Here is a 16,913-nt window from a genome sequence, read left to right as displayed (position 1 = left end):
TATATAAGCCTTTTTAACTAGTGAGGTGAGGACCAGTAAAATGTCCTCACTAATCAGTTGTCATAATATTCCACTATATAAGTGAGGACATTTGGCCCTCGCAAGTAGCCAAACCATACACACAAACACACAAATTAGATTTAAAACAATAACAGGAAATAGATCACATTTTTGTACCACATTTTTGTCTTGTGTTTTGGAGAAGCAGTGGCACAGAAACAGACAGTCACCCAGTTGGTCTGATTAATTACCTTTTTGAGGTTGGAAAGAGGCTGTGTACCAATTTGGAACCAAAACGAGGTACTCAACCTTCACAGACCTGTTAATTAAAGCTATTCTCTACATTTCCTATGAAATTATCTGATTGACCTCTAAGTAATCAAGCTAATTTTAGATTAACAGCCCTTTGAATGATGATGAAGTCCCATCAGTGAGATGTTCAATTTCTAAAGAAAAAAAATTTGCAACAAGCATAACATAAATTAAAATAGTTTTTAAATTAGAAACAGCCTCAGAAATGATTGTTTGATATGGACACATCACTCTTGGACAGTTAATATCAAAGCTTGTTGGTCAAGGGTCTATCCAGGTGCTTATGGATGCTCGACGGAGGATCCCACATGAACTTTTACTCTGCATGAAGTTCTCCCCTCTTGATCAGCTCCTGGGGATTTATTAAGCTAAGCAGGCCAGAGTGCTGAGCTAATGAAATTGTCTAAGCCGAAGTAGCTAAGGAGCAGCATGGCTTCTTTTATTTCTAAGAGAGATGACAATCAGTTCCCTTTAACAACTTACTCCAAAGCTTGATTCTCACAAATAATCATTTCAACTCGTCCCTCATTTTCTCTAAAGAAGAAGCAGAAAAAAAGAGTAGACATTTCAAATTAAAAGTGAATGTGGCTAATTTCTGGAGGAATTAAAAGAATAATTTTTAATTTATCATTTTAAAAAGCACTTCTTCTGTTAAAACATTTGTACTATTTGAGCTGTAAAGCTGTTTAAACCATAATTTTACAACCGTTTTGGGAGGTTTAGGGTTTGTGGCATTTGGAGTTGCAAAATAAGTTGTAAAATTAGATAATAATGTTACACAGAAAAGGTTAGGAAGTGATTTTCCCCACTAAAATCATGTTAACACTCATATTGTTCATGTCTTGTGGCTATACTACTGAAGCAGTGAGTATTTTAATGTTTGGGGATTGGCTCCATTCATAGTGCCACACTGTAACCCAAATTTTTGCTTTTTTTTTTTTCAAAAGGTGGGACAAGTGGGAATAACTTTTTTTGTGGTAATCCGCATTATGCCACAAATGCTGTCAGTTGTAAAATGAATAAATATTATATTTAATATTACAGGACTATGGTGTAGTATAGTTGTGCTATATAGTATATATATAGTATGGGGCATGAAATTCTGTGTGAATACAATTGTGTCACTGGCCGTAAACTGATAGTCATGCCATGGCAGTTACTCATTTTTGGCAGTACAGTTGACTCGCTATTAAAACCACAGTACTTCCTCTATCACAGACGTTTAACGGTCGTGCACAAGCAAATAAAGCAGTGTGGACTGTTGCGCTGTATGTATACTTGACTGATAAGATCACAGCTGCAAGTGAAGGGGATGGAGCACAAGCTCCCAGCTGTTCAGAGCTAAACGACTCACTAATTAGACACAGCAATTATGGCACTTATCTAAGAACTCCGAGGAAATGGGAGTGTTAAGATTGTGGAAAAAGCTTGAGCTTGTAATAGAGCACACACATTAGCTATAATATGTGTCTTAGAGGCGTTTGTTAGAAGTTTGTGTGTGTATGGTGTAACTTCCTTAAAAAGAGCTGATTTTTTAATTCGAAAGTGACAAGCTTGTTTTCAGAAGTGAAATGTGAATGACATTATTTGAATAGGACTGGAGTGAAGAAAGCTGAGATGATAGAGGCCATCCAAGGTCTTACAGTTTCTGAAGATGTCAAGTCTAACAAATATGAAAAAGAAAAAAAAAAAGTGTTGGAAAGTTGATTAATTACCCTACTATTGTCAGAGTTAGGGACATCCCCAATGAGCCACACTCACTTAGAGAAAAACCCATGATGATGGTAAACAAAACTTTGTACTTTCCTGAAATTACAGTTTTCAGCAGCTTTGTGTTAACTCTGTGTGTGTGTGTGTGTGACCCATATATGCAAAACTATAGAGAGAGGGAGAGAGAGAGGGAGGGAGAGAGGGAGGGAGGGAGGAAGAAAAAAGGAGAGAGAGAGAGAGAGAGATAGAGAGGAGGGCATCTAATCGGATTATGGAGGCAGAGTTTTGTAGCGCACGCGTCTATTTCTCCTCTTATCTTCTGCTGGAATATCCCGCGTTTCCACTCTCAAGGCTGCTTTCTGGGAACATCACAATATCTGAAAAGTTTTTCCAGTGAAGAAATGGCGATATTTTGAAGACTGTTTAACATAACATGGAACTGCAATTATTTATTATTAGGAATTTTCGGTTTCAACATGAGTTTATGATCGACGCCGGGTGTTGCTGAGGAACACTACATTGACATTTCGCGTTACAGAGACATTAAGTTATTGAGCTGAAATGAGCTGATAAAACTACGGTAAGGTATCATTATATGGACAATAACTGCATTTATAATCTATATGAGTGGGGCAAAATGACGACGCAGATATTTAAAAGAAGATTTGAACCTCAGTTTGGAGATTAAACGTTTTTTTTTTTTTTTTTTTTATAGCATTTTTGCTCATTTGGTATCTATGACTTTAACGTACCTAAATGCAGCCGAAGGAGACCAGGAGGTGTTTGATCCGCATGACTTGAGGATTTTATCCTATAGGGGTTAAATGGTTCTGATAACGGACAGCAGGGATGGCGGAGGATCATCTCCAGGAAAAGTTAAACCACTTAAACATGCTAAAAGCGCCCAGAACTGTCCCACTATCGTGGAGGAATCACCTGATCGCTCGGGCGATGACGATTATGATGAATATCTCGGCACGTGCGAGGTGGATGGGAACGATGAGGATATCGATGACTTGGATGACTTCTCAGAACTGCCGGATACCAGGAGTATCGTCTCAGACGACTCCTTTTATCCACCGGACGATGACTTTGCTGACTCCGAGAGAACACCTTCCCCGGAGAGTCCAGCACCGCTGTCCTTTTTTCAAGCGTGTTGCAAAAACAACGCGCTCATAGTGAAACTCATGATTAGACAAGGTGTTACGGAGGAGGACGTTCAGGAAACGGACAAAAACAAAAGAGTAAGTAGCTTATGAACAACAAACACAAATTAAATGAACTTAATGAAATTAAGTGTTCTAACACTTTACAGTACACATATTATAAGATCACAATGCTACGAAGTGTTTAACAACAATGTGATTCGTGAACGAATCGTTCTATTGAGTCGGAGTTTTTTCAATTAATTGGTTGAACCGTTCACAAAACCGGTATGAACGATTCGTTTACGGATTGGACTGAATCAGGGGTGTTGGAGTCGGTCAGAGTAAGTACATTAGATATTTTCGGATCTGTCCGACTAATCCGGGTTAACAACTCACCGGTCCAGGGTGCTGCCGTCTCGTCCGAACATTTTCGAATCGATTCTTAATGAGCCGAGAATAGATAATTGACTCATTTGGAGTCAAACGAGGATTTGACTGATGGGGAGGAGGTAAATTACTTTAAAAAGACATGTTACAAATAAAACATTAGGCTGCTGGAAATTTTACGAATTGTTTGAGTTTATTATCACACATACGAAACAGAACTAGTTTAAATATTTTATTTTAATATTATTTGTAGTATCTTTTTAAAAATATCTTTTTAAAGAACAAGATGCTGTTTCTTAGTTGAAATGGGAGCTTAGTTAATTACGTATAAGTTGGTGGTAAAAATTTAGCAATGCAAAGGCTGACCACGTTGATTATTTGGAGTCTCGAGGCTCTATCTTCTGCCAAAACTCGAATAAACATTTATATAACAGTCAAGATACACATTTAAAGTAGCCTACTTGACCTAGTTTAATGGTGATAGTCACAATAACTTGTATTAAGGCTAATTCACACTGCCCCAACAAATGGCATTAACACACTGATCCAACAAAACCTAACACTTCTTGTTAGGGCAGTGTGATTGCTATTGTGGTGTGAATGTGGTAGTTTTATAACGTTTCTCTAAAAAAAAGTCAGAAATGTCAGAAAGTCAGTTAGACAATCAATTTTACATGAACATCAAGCATAAAGTTTCAGGTTTGATTCTGGCAGACTGCTGGGACCTCTAAGGCATGTGTTGTGGGATAATTACATTGTATAAAAGCTAAACGCGAAACACATGTAGTGCAAAGTATATACGAGTAATGCACAAATAATTTGCAGGCCTTGAGGGTTTAATAATGGAGTTGCACAGTCACAAGAACAAGCCTCTTGCCTTTACTCTTTCTAGCACAATCCTGGTTATTCCTCGCAAAAATGAGTCCCTGAGTGACATCACCTCCCAGAGCTTGAGGCCTCGACAGTTCAGAATGTATCATGTTACAATTTAAAAGCTTGGATTTTAGAGAATGTGTCTAAAAAATGTAAAATCAATACACTGCATAAAGAGGAGCTGATATGATGTCATGGCTAATACAGTCCTGATAGCCTAACAGACAGAGCTATAGGAGAATGACTGTAGAATGCTTCTGAGGAACCTCAAGAGCTCCAGTTCACACAGGCTCCTCTCTTATCTCATCTTTCATCACTCTTCTATACAGGACAGGCCAGAGCAACAGGCACAGGATTTCCCCTCTAATAGTTTCAGCATGTGCTCTGTTCGTCTGAGACCATCTCTGCATGGTGTAATGCTGTAAATGAGGTTATTAGTCAATGTCCCTTCCTGGGCTGAATGACATGGCAAAAAAATAAAAATTAAATATATATATATACACACACACACACACACACACATTATATATATATATATATATATATATATATATATATGCTATGTCTAACATGCTATGTCTTTTAATGCGATTATATCACTAAACTTGCATTATGAGGCATCAGAAAAATATTTAAGCAGTGCTTCTGATTTAAAGACCTCTTTTGAGTGTACTGTTAATATCATTACAGGGTGCATAACATCTGCATTTTCAAGCCCATCTGTATTTTCCATTCCTTATACATACATGCACATGACCCCTAACATCCTGTTTACTATGCAACTAATATTGCTAGGAGTTCAGTGCACTTGTTCTTGTAAACCTGTGGCTGGGCTGGATTGCATTTGTTGGAAGAAAAACAGTATAATACTCTTAAACTACAACAACAAATATAACGGGCCTAGCGGGGAAGTAAATTTAGTCAGCTTAACTGACAACTCTCTGGCAGATTCAAGGCATTTCATTTACACACTGCTGTACAGGTAGTGCTTTCCAGTTGATGAATGCGTCAGGATCACTTTGAGCTCAGCACTGATGTAATATCAAGTCATTGATGGAACATCTGTGGATAAATGTTACCCACTGACCTGTTTTCTGGCACTTCAATGATTCACAGCCAGACTGACATGATATTATCAAATCCAGGCCAGCTTGCTCACACTTTTTTAGAACAGCTTCTCTTTCAGTGTTTTTTCCTACCAGTCTGTTATATACTATTGATCATCCTAAAAACCTTGTCACTTGTAGTGAAACTTCTAGTGAATAAGTAATCTAATGTTCATAACAAAAAATTTTAATACTTAGTATAGTGCATAGTATAGTACAGTATTGAGATTATATTTCGCATTTCAAACTCACAAATACGATACACACAAATACACCCACATTTTTTTTATTAGAAGTATCATAGACACCATATTTTGTCTTCAATGCTAAAGCTGAACTGGAGAACAAATCCTGTAACTCCTTTTTCATTCAATGGCTCACAAGGCTAATCCTTTCTATTTTAAGAATCAACCAGGCCACAGATTACCCCAACACATGTCTACATTTGTATTAAAACCAAGTATTTGATATTAAGGTGCAGACTAAAAGAAATGGGTTGTGTCCTAAATTAAATTTTAACATTTTAAAAAAGACATTTTACACTTCTCTTTTACCACACAACAACGGTTTACCAAGTCTGTCAAGCTCCAAAAAGCACAATAAAAATAGTCCATACAATTCATGTGCAATATTACAAGACTTCTGAACCCCAATAACACTTTTGTGCAGAAGTGGCTCCTGACTGTAAATTTCGGTAGGACAGATTCTGGATCTTAGCTCTAGTTTATGATAAACATATTGTAAGCTTTATATTCTAATCGCTGAACACATGCAGACACACTTTTGGCAGAGTTTGCGTTATTCAGCCTGAGGGTGGCGCTCTAATGTTGATTGACTTTAAGTACACATGACACACACAAAGAATGCTATCTTAGAATTGCCTTAATGTAGTATTTATTGCCTCCGAATGTTGTCGTAGAGTGTTGTGGAGGAATTCCGGTGTGGAAAAGAAAGTTATGTCTATTCTCAGAACAAACATAAAACAAACACAACAGAACTATAAAGGCTATTCACATGAGGATGTTTAAACTAAAGGATTTATACTTTAATAAATTTAATACGCTTCTCCACATAGGAAAAACAGACATGCCAGCTAGTTACTGACCTGATGCAGGATATACACATAGCTGAATCGGATTTATATCGTCTTGGTCTGGAGCGAGGTTTATGTAAGGTAACGTAAAAATAAGCGAGGCAGTCTGAAATCTGCCCCAATCTGCTTTCTTTGCTACTGCAAATGTGTTTTACAAACACACTTTCATAGCAGCCAAATAACATATACAGGTGCTGGTCATATAATTAGAATATCATCAAAAAGTTCATTTTTTTATTATAAATTATTTTTAAAAATGAAACTTTCATATATTCTAGATTCCCTACATGTAAAGTAAAACATTTCAAAAGTTTTTTTTTTAAATTTTGATGATTAGAGCGTACAGCTCATGAAAATCCAAAATCCAGTATTTCAAAATATTAGAATATTTCCTAAAATCAATCAAAAAATGGATTTGCAAAACAGAAAAGTTAAAGTTCTTTAAAGTATGTTCTTTTGTGCACTCAATACTTGATCGGCAGGACATATTACAGCAAATGACTTGCTCCTAGCACAAATTACTGCATCAGTGAAGTGTGGCATGGAAGTGATCAGCCTGTGGCACTGCTGAGGCACTATTGAGCCTTCAGATCATCTGTATATTGTTGGATCGACTGTTTCTCATCTTTCTCTTGAAAATATCCCATAGATTCAGGTCAGGCATATTGGCTGGCCAATAAAGCACAGTAATATCATGGTCAGCAAACCACTTGGAAGTGGTTTTTGCACTGTGGGCAGGTGCTAAAGTCCTGCTGGAAAAGGAAATCAGCATCTCCATAAAGCTTGTCAGCAGATGGAAGCATAAAGTGCTTCAAAATCTCCTGGAAGATGGCTGCATTGACTTTGCACTTGATAAAACACAATGGACCAACACCAGCAGACGTCACGGCCCCCCCAAATCATTATTGACTTCAGAAACTTCACACTAGACTTCAAGCAGCTTGGATTCTGTGCCTCTCCAGTCTTCCTTCAGACTCTGGGACCATGATTTCAACATGAAATGCAAAATTTACTTTTATCTGAAAAGAGGACTTTCGACCACTGTTCACTGTCCAGTTCTTTTTCTCCTTAGCCCAGGTAAGATGCTTCTGACATTGTCTCTGGTTCAGAAGTGGCTTGGTAGTCCTTTTCCTGAAGATGTCTGAGTGTGGTGACTCTTGATGTGCTGACTCCGGCTTCATTCTACTCATTGTGAAGCTCTCCCAAGTGTTTGAATCGGCTTTACTTGACAGTATTGTCAAGCTTGCGGTCATCCCTGTTGCTTGTGCACCTTTGCCTACCCAATTTCTTCCTTCCAGTCAACTTTGCATTTAATATGCTTTGATATTTCACTCTGTAAACAGCCACCCCATTCAGTAATGACCTTCTGTGACTTACTCTCTTTGTGGAGGGTGTCAATGATTGTCTCCTGGACCATTGCCAAGTCAGCAGTCTTCCCCATTAGTGTGGTTTCAAAAAACAAAAGATACCTGGATTTTATACTGTAGGGATGGTCATTTAATGAAACTCAAATGTAAATATTCTAATATTTTGAGATACTGGATTTTGGACTTTCATTAGCTGTACGCTCTAATCAACAAATTTACAAAAAAAAACTTTTGAAATGTTTTACTTTACATGTAGGGAATCTAGAATATATGAAAGTTTCATTTTTTAAAATAATTTACAATAAAAAAATGAACTTTTTCACGATATTCTAATTATATGACCAGCACCTGTAGTAAGAGTTAAGAGCCCAACTAATGGACACACTAATCACCATTATGGCGACTTCAAATGAAACACATTAGAGTTAAAAAACTGTTAATTCTCAGAACTGTAAACGTCTAACAAAAATAAAGTCAGTCTGGTTAGTAATAAGTGAAGCTGGTAATACTGCTTGTGGAGTTGTTTAATCCTCCTCTGCTGAGATCTTAAGAGATTTAATGTCTTTTAGCTTCAGTGGATTTCATCGAAGGCTGTGGCTGGAAGTCAGTTGTAGTTCTTGTGTTTTTGCTCGTCTCTTTTTCTGTTCTCTTCTTTCCTTCAGTGATTATGCTTGTTAACAGGCTTATTAAGGCTGAGATGACTTGTGGCTCAGATAAGGTCCAGTTTAGGATTATTTCTTTGCTTTTGACTGACATTTGGCATTGCTATGGCCTGCTTGTGGCCCAGATCTGGCAAACAGGAGCGGTCCACTCAAGGGCCATCATTACATGCAGCATGTGGGCCAGATCATGGGCTGACACAAAGTTGGGAAGCAATCACATAGGTTTGGAACAACATGAGGGTGAGGAAATGATTTGGGTGAACTATCCCTTTAATTTGATAAATGTTGTAACTGGATCTTTTTAGAGAGCATCATACAGTATGTTTGTTAAGAGTGGCGCAAGGCTGTAAAGGAAACATTGTGCAGAAAACCCTTATATGGAGATGGTTTGGGCGTGCTTTATGCTAATTATTAACATTGGATTTGCGGTCGCTCATTTGGAATACTCCAAATTCATTAACATTAAAACTAGGTTAAGAACAAATGTACGTATATGCATGTGTTGTGAATTAGGTGGAAATATTTAGTGAGAAGTTTTCCTGTGCATATAAATATGAATAATCCGGGCAATTATTAGTGAATGAGACCCAATGACTATTTATAAACAGGTTTCCCCCTGAACGGTCCTGTCCCAAATTCACATCATTGGTTGTGTCAGTGTAACTGGTTGGGATTTTTAAACAGAGCAATGTTTTGATAAGTGCCACAGAACCACAGCAATTGCACTTTTCAAGGGAATTAACCGGCTCACTCACAGTTGTCTCTGTATATTAAACTCGAAACATCAAGAAAAATGACAGGCTTCACTGTAAACACAAACAAACACACAGTTTCACCAGCAACTGGAAGCATCTCGCTCGTATTGTCATAGCCGTGTAAAATGAGCTTGTCCAGGGTTTATTTTTAGTCAGCAGCCTCCAGCTGTGTTTCAGTGTGATGAGAGGCTGCTGACACTTCGCTCCACACTGCTACTGTTCACACTTAAATAGGACAGACTGACTGTGAAGAGTGAAACAGACATGCCAGAGGTCTTCAGTAAAAACCCCAAACATCAACTTCACACTGTGAAATTACAATGCAATTCAGGGTTGAAGCTGCTACTTCAGGCTAGATTAGAATTCAAAATTCACACGGCCAGCTCAGCAACAAAGCCATTAGCTTTTTTCAATGATGTGCAAACCAAAATCTTTCTTAGTAAACAGTGGTTATCCTGGATTTTTTGAGGTATAATTGATAAGGCTGGGTCAACAATATCAAAAAATCAATTTTAGTCAGTCTTCATTTGATTAACCGATATCATTCTATCTGTAATATTTATCTGTAATATTTTAGTACTGTAGTAACTGACAGGATTCCCTGTATAGTTTACAGCTTTATTTTTTATTTAAGAAAAATTGACGCACTGTACCTGATATACAGTATATACAAATCAAAATCAAGAGCTTCTGAATCAGAATCTAATTGAATCATGAATCTGTGTCAATACCCATCCCTTTTATTGAGACTGTTTTCCTCAAATTTATCAACTACTTGTAAATGTTTCAGGCCAGGGTGGAAACTTCTTCACAGTATCGCCTTGTGTGTGTGTTGACTCTGCAGACTGGACTAATAGTGGCATGCTACCAAGGGTACGTGGATGTTGTGATTGCTCTTTCCCAGTGTCCTCACCTGGATGTGAACTGGCAGGACAACGAGGGCAATACAGCCCTCACCACAGCTGCCCAGGCGGGTAAGAACAATCTGACAGCCTTAATACAATCCTGCACATATTTACATTTATATTGCCATCATAAAGTTTAAGTAACTAGTTTCTCAACATTGAAAGTAAATGGAGTATGAAAACTTCAAAATACTACTAGAAATGAAATGCCGAGTGCCCTAGAAAGGTTATGTATTCAACAGTTGACTGCATTTCCATAATTCACCTGAACAATTGCAGGTCACATCACAATCACTAACTACCTACTCAACTACTTTCCCGGGCTTGACATCGAGAAGAGGAACTGCCACGGTTTCACCGCTCTGATGAAAGCTGCTATGCAGGGTCGAGTGGAATGTGTCAGAGCCCTGATGCTGGCAGGTACTCGAGCCTCAGATCACTGTGCAACAGACTGCCAGGAAACACTACAATATAAAGCAGCTGTTATATGATTAGCTACAAGACAAGGATACAATACAGCGATAACATACCACAGATTTAATATTTTGCTATATACTCGTTCTTTTGCCATTCGGAATCCATATGCTGTTATTTTTTTCTGTAAAAAAACAACAAATTGTTATGCAGCTCTTGCCATACAACAGGAGTTCACAGGGCACCACGCAAACTAAAAGCAGCATACGACTATATTACAGATCTTCTGAAGTCAAACAATACGTCCCCGTGGAATTATAAGGTTCTATCTGACATTTTTGTCAAAACTGAGTTATTCACATATTCTTATTCTGTGACAAATTATTTACATTATGTGATGTTTTCTTTAAGTTGCGAACATTTTGGGACTTTTTATTTAGAAACCAAAAAGGTTCTGTCTACAAGGAGTATGGAATGCAAAAACTTTGAAGCTCAATATCTCAAAACTGCTCAGAATGCAGATAGAACTTTATAATTCCAAGAGGATGAATAGTTACACAAAAGTGAGGAAAAAAAATAAAATATATATATATATATTAGGGGTGGGAATCTTTAGGCACCTCACAAATTCTCAGAATCGATCCAGAATCGTTGAAGAGGGAATCACGATGCATCGATTTTTTTCTCCCACCCCTCATATATATACAGTCAAACCAAAAATTATTCAGACGTTTTTGATATTTTTGATATATTTTTACTAGTGGGTGTAGGACACTATAGTTAATTTATGTAAGTGAGGATAGCAAAATAAAGTAAACTGTGACATATTATACCCAAACATTCTTCATACAGTGGACTATCAGTAAAATTGATAAACATCTGGAACCAAAAATTATTTAGACACTTTGACCTGACCATGTTTTGCTTAAGCGTTATCTGACATAATTAAGATTAATTTTTTCTGACACAGTTTAACTCTTGTCATATTTTATTAAAAATTTTTTAAACTATAGTGAATAAACTGTATTAATGAATATTAATGAATTATATATATATATAATTCTTATTTTATTTTTGCTATACTTTTTTCTAAAATGATTTTATATAATGCATTTAATGTATTAAATGTGCCATATAAAGTGTTTTTTTACAAAAAATATTTATTACTTATTATCATTAATTAATTTTGTTGCTTGTTGCTGACTTATTTTTCTTTTTTCTAAAATGATTTATTTTTACCTGTGAAGCTGCATTTTATGTATAAAATTAGCCTTCTACAAATAATATTTATTACAAAAAATTATTATTATTATTATTATTAGGATTATTATTCTTTATCCCCTGAAAATCTTGCATTTTCTGAAGATCATCTGTGAATAACGACAAATGGCTTTAAGACTTGTGCAATAATGCAGTGCGCAAGCCGTAATCACCAATTTTTTGGTAGATTTTTTAAAACAAAAAATAAACATTGTTATATGGCAAGAGTTGCGTAATTATTCTTTGAAAATTGATTCTTTTATTCATGGAAAAAAATAACCACATAAGTTTAGAACAACATGAGAGTGAGTAATTTCATTTTTGGCTAAAAAAAACAAAACTAAACATTATTTTGTAGAATATTGTAAATTGGGCCTTTACTCCAATCACAACAGTGCATTTACTTTTTCCCATTAGGGGCTGATCTGAATGCCAGGGACAATGGGAGGAAGTTCACTGCGCGAGAGTGGGCCATCTTCACAAGCCGCTACGAGACTGCCTTTGCCATGACGCGGCTGATGCAGCAGCCGTGTGCGGATCAGTTCTGTGACACCTATCGGCTTGAGTGGCCCCTTCTGCCCGCGCTGGTGGCCAAAGCCCAGACGCCCAAAGGCTGCATTCAGAAGATTTCAGAGACACTACGTGACTTCTTTGACATCAGTAACGTCACAGAGGCTTCAGAGGACGGGGTTCTAGATCACATGGTGCGCATGACAACAGCACTGGGGAGTCCGTTCATCGCAACAGCATGTCGAACGGTGTGTCCCGACAGCCCGCCCTGCGTGGGAAAACGGCGTTACTCCGTTCAGGAGATACTAAAGAAACAACGCATCGCGCAACTGAAAGGTCTGGGACCCGAGCGCCTTGAGAACTATAAACGTCTTTTCCAGAACTCCCGCGTCCTGCTGGTGCCCAAACCGAAAGATCGCCGTGCGAGTCTGCAGCCCCAGGCCCAATCAGATGTGTCTTCCTCCTCTGTGGCCATCCGCAGGACCAGTCTGCTCCCCTTACACCTGATGAGGAGGAGCAGCGTTAGACCAGGTATGGTGGTGCCCAAGCTCAGGATTACCAAGGCACCTACACCAACCTACGTGCCGGAGAAAGTGCGTCGGAAAAGCAGCTGTAAAGAGGAACAGTTCCTTCAGATCCCCAAATGGAGATATAAAGAACTTAAAGAGGAGCGAAAGAAAGCAGAGGAGGCGGAAAGGAAAAGACTGGAGGCCATAACAAAGAGACAGCTCTCTACAGGCAGAAGGAAATAAGTGTGTGCAAACATACTACTCAACATTTGATACTTGAAATGTAATTTTGATATCGGATAGAAACGTATTTTACTATTTATTGTTTTTTTGTTTTGTTTAAAAGACATTTTTGTAATGTTAAATGCTTCTAAACTCATTTTTACCCTCTTTAAAATGGGGGTAAAGTGATTGATTTAAAGTGAATAGCTCCTTTAATCTCTCTGCAGGTTTGTGAGCAACAGGAAACTAGCCAATCAGATCAGCTAATATGGGTACACTACTAAAACAAGATGCTATTGTATGTTTACATCCTTAAAATAGGACTATTTGACTTTTAGAGTTTTCCAAATGCTAGCTAGCATGGTCTCAGATTTAACAGTATTTAATCAACATGAATGTATTTAACGAACATACATTTTCAATACCTCATTTTTAAACATTGTAGGTATTTTGGCAGTAGCCATACCTGTATTTGCACACATTTAAGAAACAAATGCTACAGACAATCACCAGCAAGTAATGAAAGACAGAGTACTATAGTATCATGGATCAGCATCTTCTTTGATATTTTCTATAGATGTATTTTACTACTAACTATTATGTTCTGAAACTATAACTGTTCAACAAAAAACATGCAATGTCTTTTACAAAATTGCTACTATATGGGGAGAGTGAGGTAAGATGTGCCGCCCCCATAAACTCGCACACTAAATGAATGGCCTTTGCATATTTAGCAAGGACCAAACTTACACTGCTGCCTGTGATGAAGAGATACACTTAAAAAAGGCTAAGCATTTTTTTGCATGTCATAGTAAATAGTTCTATATGGCAGGTAAAATGAATGGCAAAGCAAATTTATTCAGGTTTAAAAGTATATATCGTACAAACTACTGTTCAAAAATTTGACATCACTGAGATTTCTTTTTGAAAGAAACAGTTTACACAAAAATATTGGACAACTGTTTTCAACATTAATAATAATAGGAAATGTGACACTGAAGACTGGAGTAATGGTGCTGAAAATTCATCTTTGCATCACAGGAATAAATTACATTTTAAAATATATCAGAAAATGGTTATTTTAAATTATAATTATATTTCACAATATTGCTGTTTTACTGTATTTTTGATCAAATAAATGCAGCCTTGGTGAGCATAAGATACTTTTCTTTAAAAAACTTTACCAATCCTAAACTTTTTTAACTTTAGTGTATCTTAGTAGTTTAAAAATCACTTGAATTATTTAGCTAAGATTAGCCATGAATTATTAAATGAAACAATTTTCGGTTACACTTTATTATTTATATTGTCCGTGTTACAGTGTAATTATACATTTAAGTACTGAGTAATAATAATTAACTACATGAACTTATTATAGGGTTAGAATTAGGGTGTGGTTCAGGTTGATTGCATGTAATTAAGCACAATTTACAGTAATTACTATAGTAACTACATGTAACGTGTAACAAAGACACTGTAAAATAAAGTGTTACCCATTTTTCCTAAAAATATAGCTTTGGGGTAAGCTGTGCCAGAGTTTCAACTAATAGTGATACCGTTACTATAATTTCAAAAACTGAAAATATTCAGAACATTTAATATAATCCCAGCTATCCTGGTTTATGAAAATGTTTGCAATGTGATTGTACATTACCAGATATTTCCCCCTTATTTATGTTATTTAATTTAAAATGCAAATTATTTCACAATTTGATCTTGACATGTCACAACTTACCCCTAACATGGGCGAAATTGTTTAAAATTTTAAGGAAAAAGTGGCACAGCTTACCCCGCTCCCTCTTATGGTTTCTAAAGAGCTAGTAACAGTAAAACCAAATTCAAACATATTACAACAAATCTCAGGTATGAGCAGTTCTGTATGCAGAATAATACAATTTTTGATTAAAGTATGTGGAGTGATATCTGTTAGAAATGTCTTCTCACTGTCTCAACAGCACCGCTGTGCCTCAGACTACACAAAATACATAGACACACTTCAGACATTTTATATGGAAGTCAAGACCAGTACTGACCTAATGTCAGGTCACCCTGTTATCATAAAACTATACTGTGTTTACACTACTTTAGGTTGTACTGAAATAACAAACCAAAAGTGATGACCAGCAATACTATAATAAGTTGTAACTTTGGAATAAAAAACTGCTTTATAATACTAAAGTGTGACTCCATTTGTTGAACTCTGAGCAGGAGTAAAGGTGAAGTACAGACCTTATTAAGCTATTGAGGTCACTGGTATGAGCTGACAGACGCTGAGGGACTTATCAGTCTGCAAGGTCAGCACTTGCTTTAGGACAACATGAAGAACAATGAAGCGCCCTCTGCTGGAGAACCGAAGCACTGACGTCTGATCTGCAGCAGGGCTGATAGCCTATCAAAGACAAATACACTGAGAGGACCTGAATGTCAGATAGACCCCAGGGTTTGGGTCACTCTTAACTGGCTTCAAAGCCACTGCTCAATTTCCAGATTGCACACTGTGGAAAAGTACAACCTTGACCTGAAACGTGACATTTCGTAAGGGTTTAGCTGCCACTCAAGCTTTTGAGGTTCACCTTGAGGTTTGGCCAGCTGGTACCGCAGAAGTCTTGCTGTTTCAGGCCCAGAACATGCCGTGGGAACAACCCGAAGCCTGCAGCAGCTGCTGGCTCTTATCGACACCTGAGCGGAACACAAAGTGAACGGATAGGGATAGCAAGAGAGCTTGAGAAGACGAGATTATGAAAGAGAGGAAGAGAACGAGGCAAATCCTGAGTGGCATTGGGTTTGGCGGCTCAGAGCTGCATAGGCTGGAGGAGTTGGGGAGGAGAACAGGAAGCTGACGGCTTTGCCACCCTCTACTAGTCCATAGACCATGAAAACTAGGCCAGGGGATTACACATGAACTTTTCCTGCGGAGTTTATTGGTATACTGCCCTCATTAATATTATTTAATAGGACAAAACAGACATGGCAATTGTTTTAATTTTTTATTACAGTGCTTGCAATGTGAGTATTGAAATCCCTCTACTTTTTACCCTCCACAAATTCAATTAATTCAGCTCAAATCGCTGTCATAAACAAACAGCTAACATGGCATAAATAACATTGTTCAGTCTATTCTTTCTTGTGGAAATGCAATTCTAGCATATAGTTTAAGCAAAGAGCATATGGAAATCCTGGAATTTCTATATGTATGGAATTTCTGCTATATATATATATATATATATATATATAGACAATGCAAAATAGAAAAATGTGTTTTTATGATATATATGTGTGTGTGTGTGTCTGTGCGTATATATATATATATATATATATATATATATATATATATATATGACATATACATATACATACATACACACACACACATATATATATATATATATGACATATACATATACATACATACACACACACACACACACTAACTGGAATCAATGAAGTCACTATAATATTTACATAGTGTATTGCAATTGGTCTTTTCTCTCTTATTTCACTATCACTATTCATGTGCTATCTTGCAATCACTGACTATTTTCTTAAGGAAATGCAATTCTAGCATATGAATGTTTTTTTTTTTTTTAAGCAAAAAATATTAAAACACTTCATTTTATTCTCCATACCTTTTAGCAATTAATTCAAACTGAACTACTGAACAAAAAAATGGTTTTGTAGTT

At 36.9% G+C, this 16,913-nt stretch overlaps 1 protein-coding gene across 2 annotated transcripts; it reads left to right on the top strand.

Annotated features, from left to right (window-relative positions):
• Positions 1-2,227: 2,227 nt before the first annotated feature.
• Positions 2,228-16,879, top strand: ankrd33ba (ankyrin repeat domain 33ba). Of its 2 annotated transcripts, XM_051881749.1 has the most exons (5): positions 2,228-2,602; positions 2,738-3,266; positions 10,204-10,387; positions 10,598-10,738; positions 12,410-16,879. In XM_051881749.1, the coding sequence occupies exons 2-5, from the start codon at positions 2,847-2,849 to the stop codon at positions 13,252-13,254; spliced, it is 1,590 nt and encodes a 529-aa protein (XP_051737709.1). In that variant the 5' UTR covers positions 2,228-2,602; positions 2,738-2,846; the 3' UTR covers positions 13,255-16,879. The 2 variants fall into 2 exon arrangements, with proteins under 2 accessions (XP_051737709.1, XP_051737710.1); XM_051881750.1 differs by having other exon boundaries at positions 2,229-3,266; positions 10,258-10,387.
• The last annotated feature ends 34 nt before the right edge of the window (positions 16,880-16,913 follow it).

The sequence above is a fragment of the Ctenopharyngodon idella genome, chromosome 23, assembly GCF_019924925.1.
Source record: "Ctenopharyngodon idella isolate HZGC_01 chromosome 23, HZGC01, whole genome shotgun sequence".
Lineage (NCBI taxonomy): Eukaryota > Metazoa > Chordata > Actinopteri > Cypriniformes > Xenocyprididae > Ctenopharyngodon > Ctenopharyngodon idella.
The sequence above is the reverse complement of the archived record's forward strand: the minus strand, read 5'-3'. Positions and strand labels throughout refer to the sequence as shown.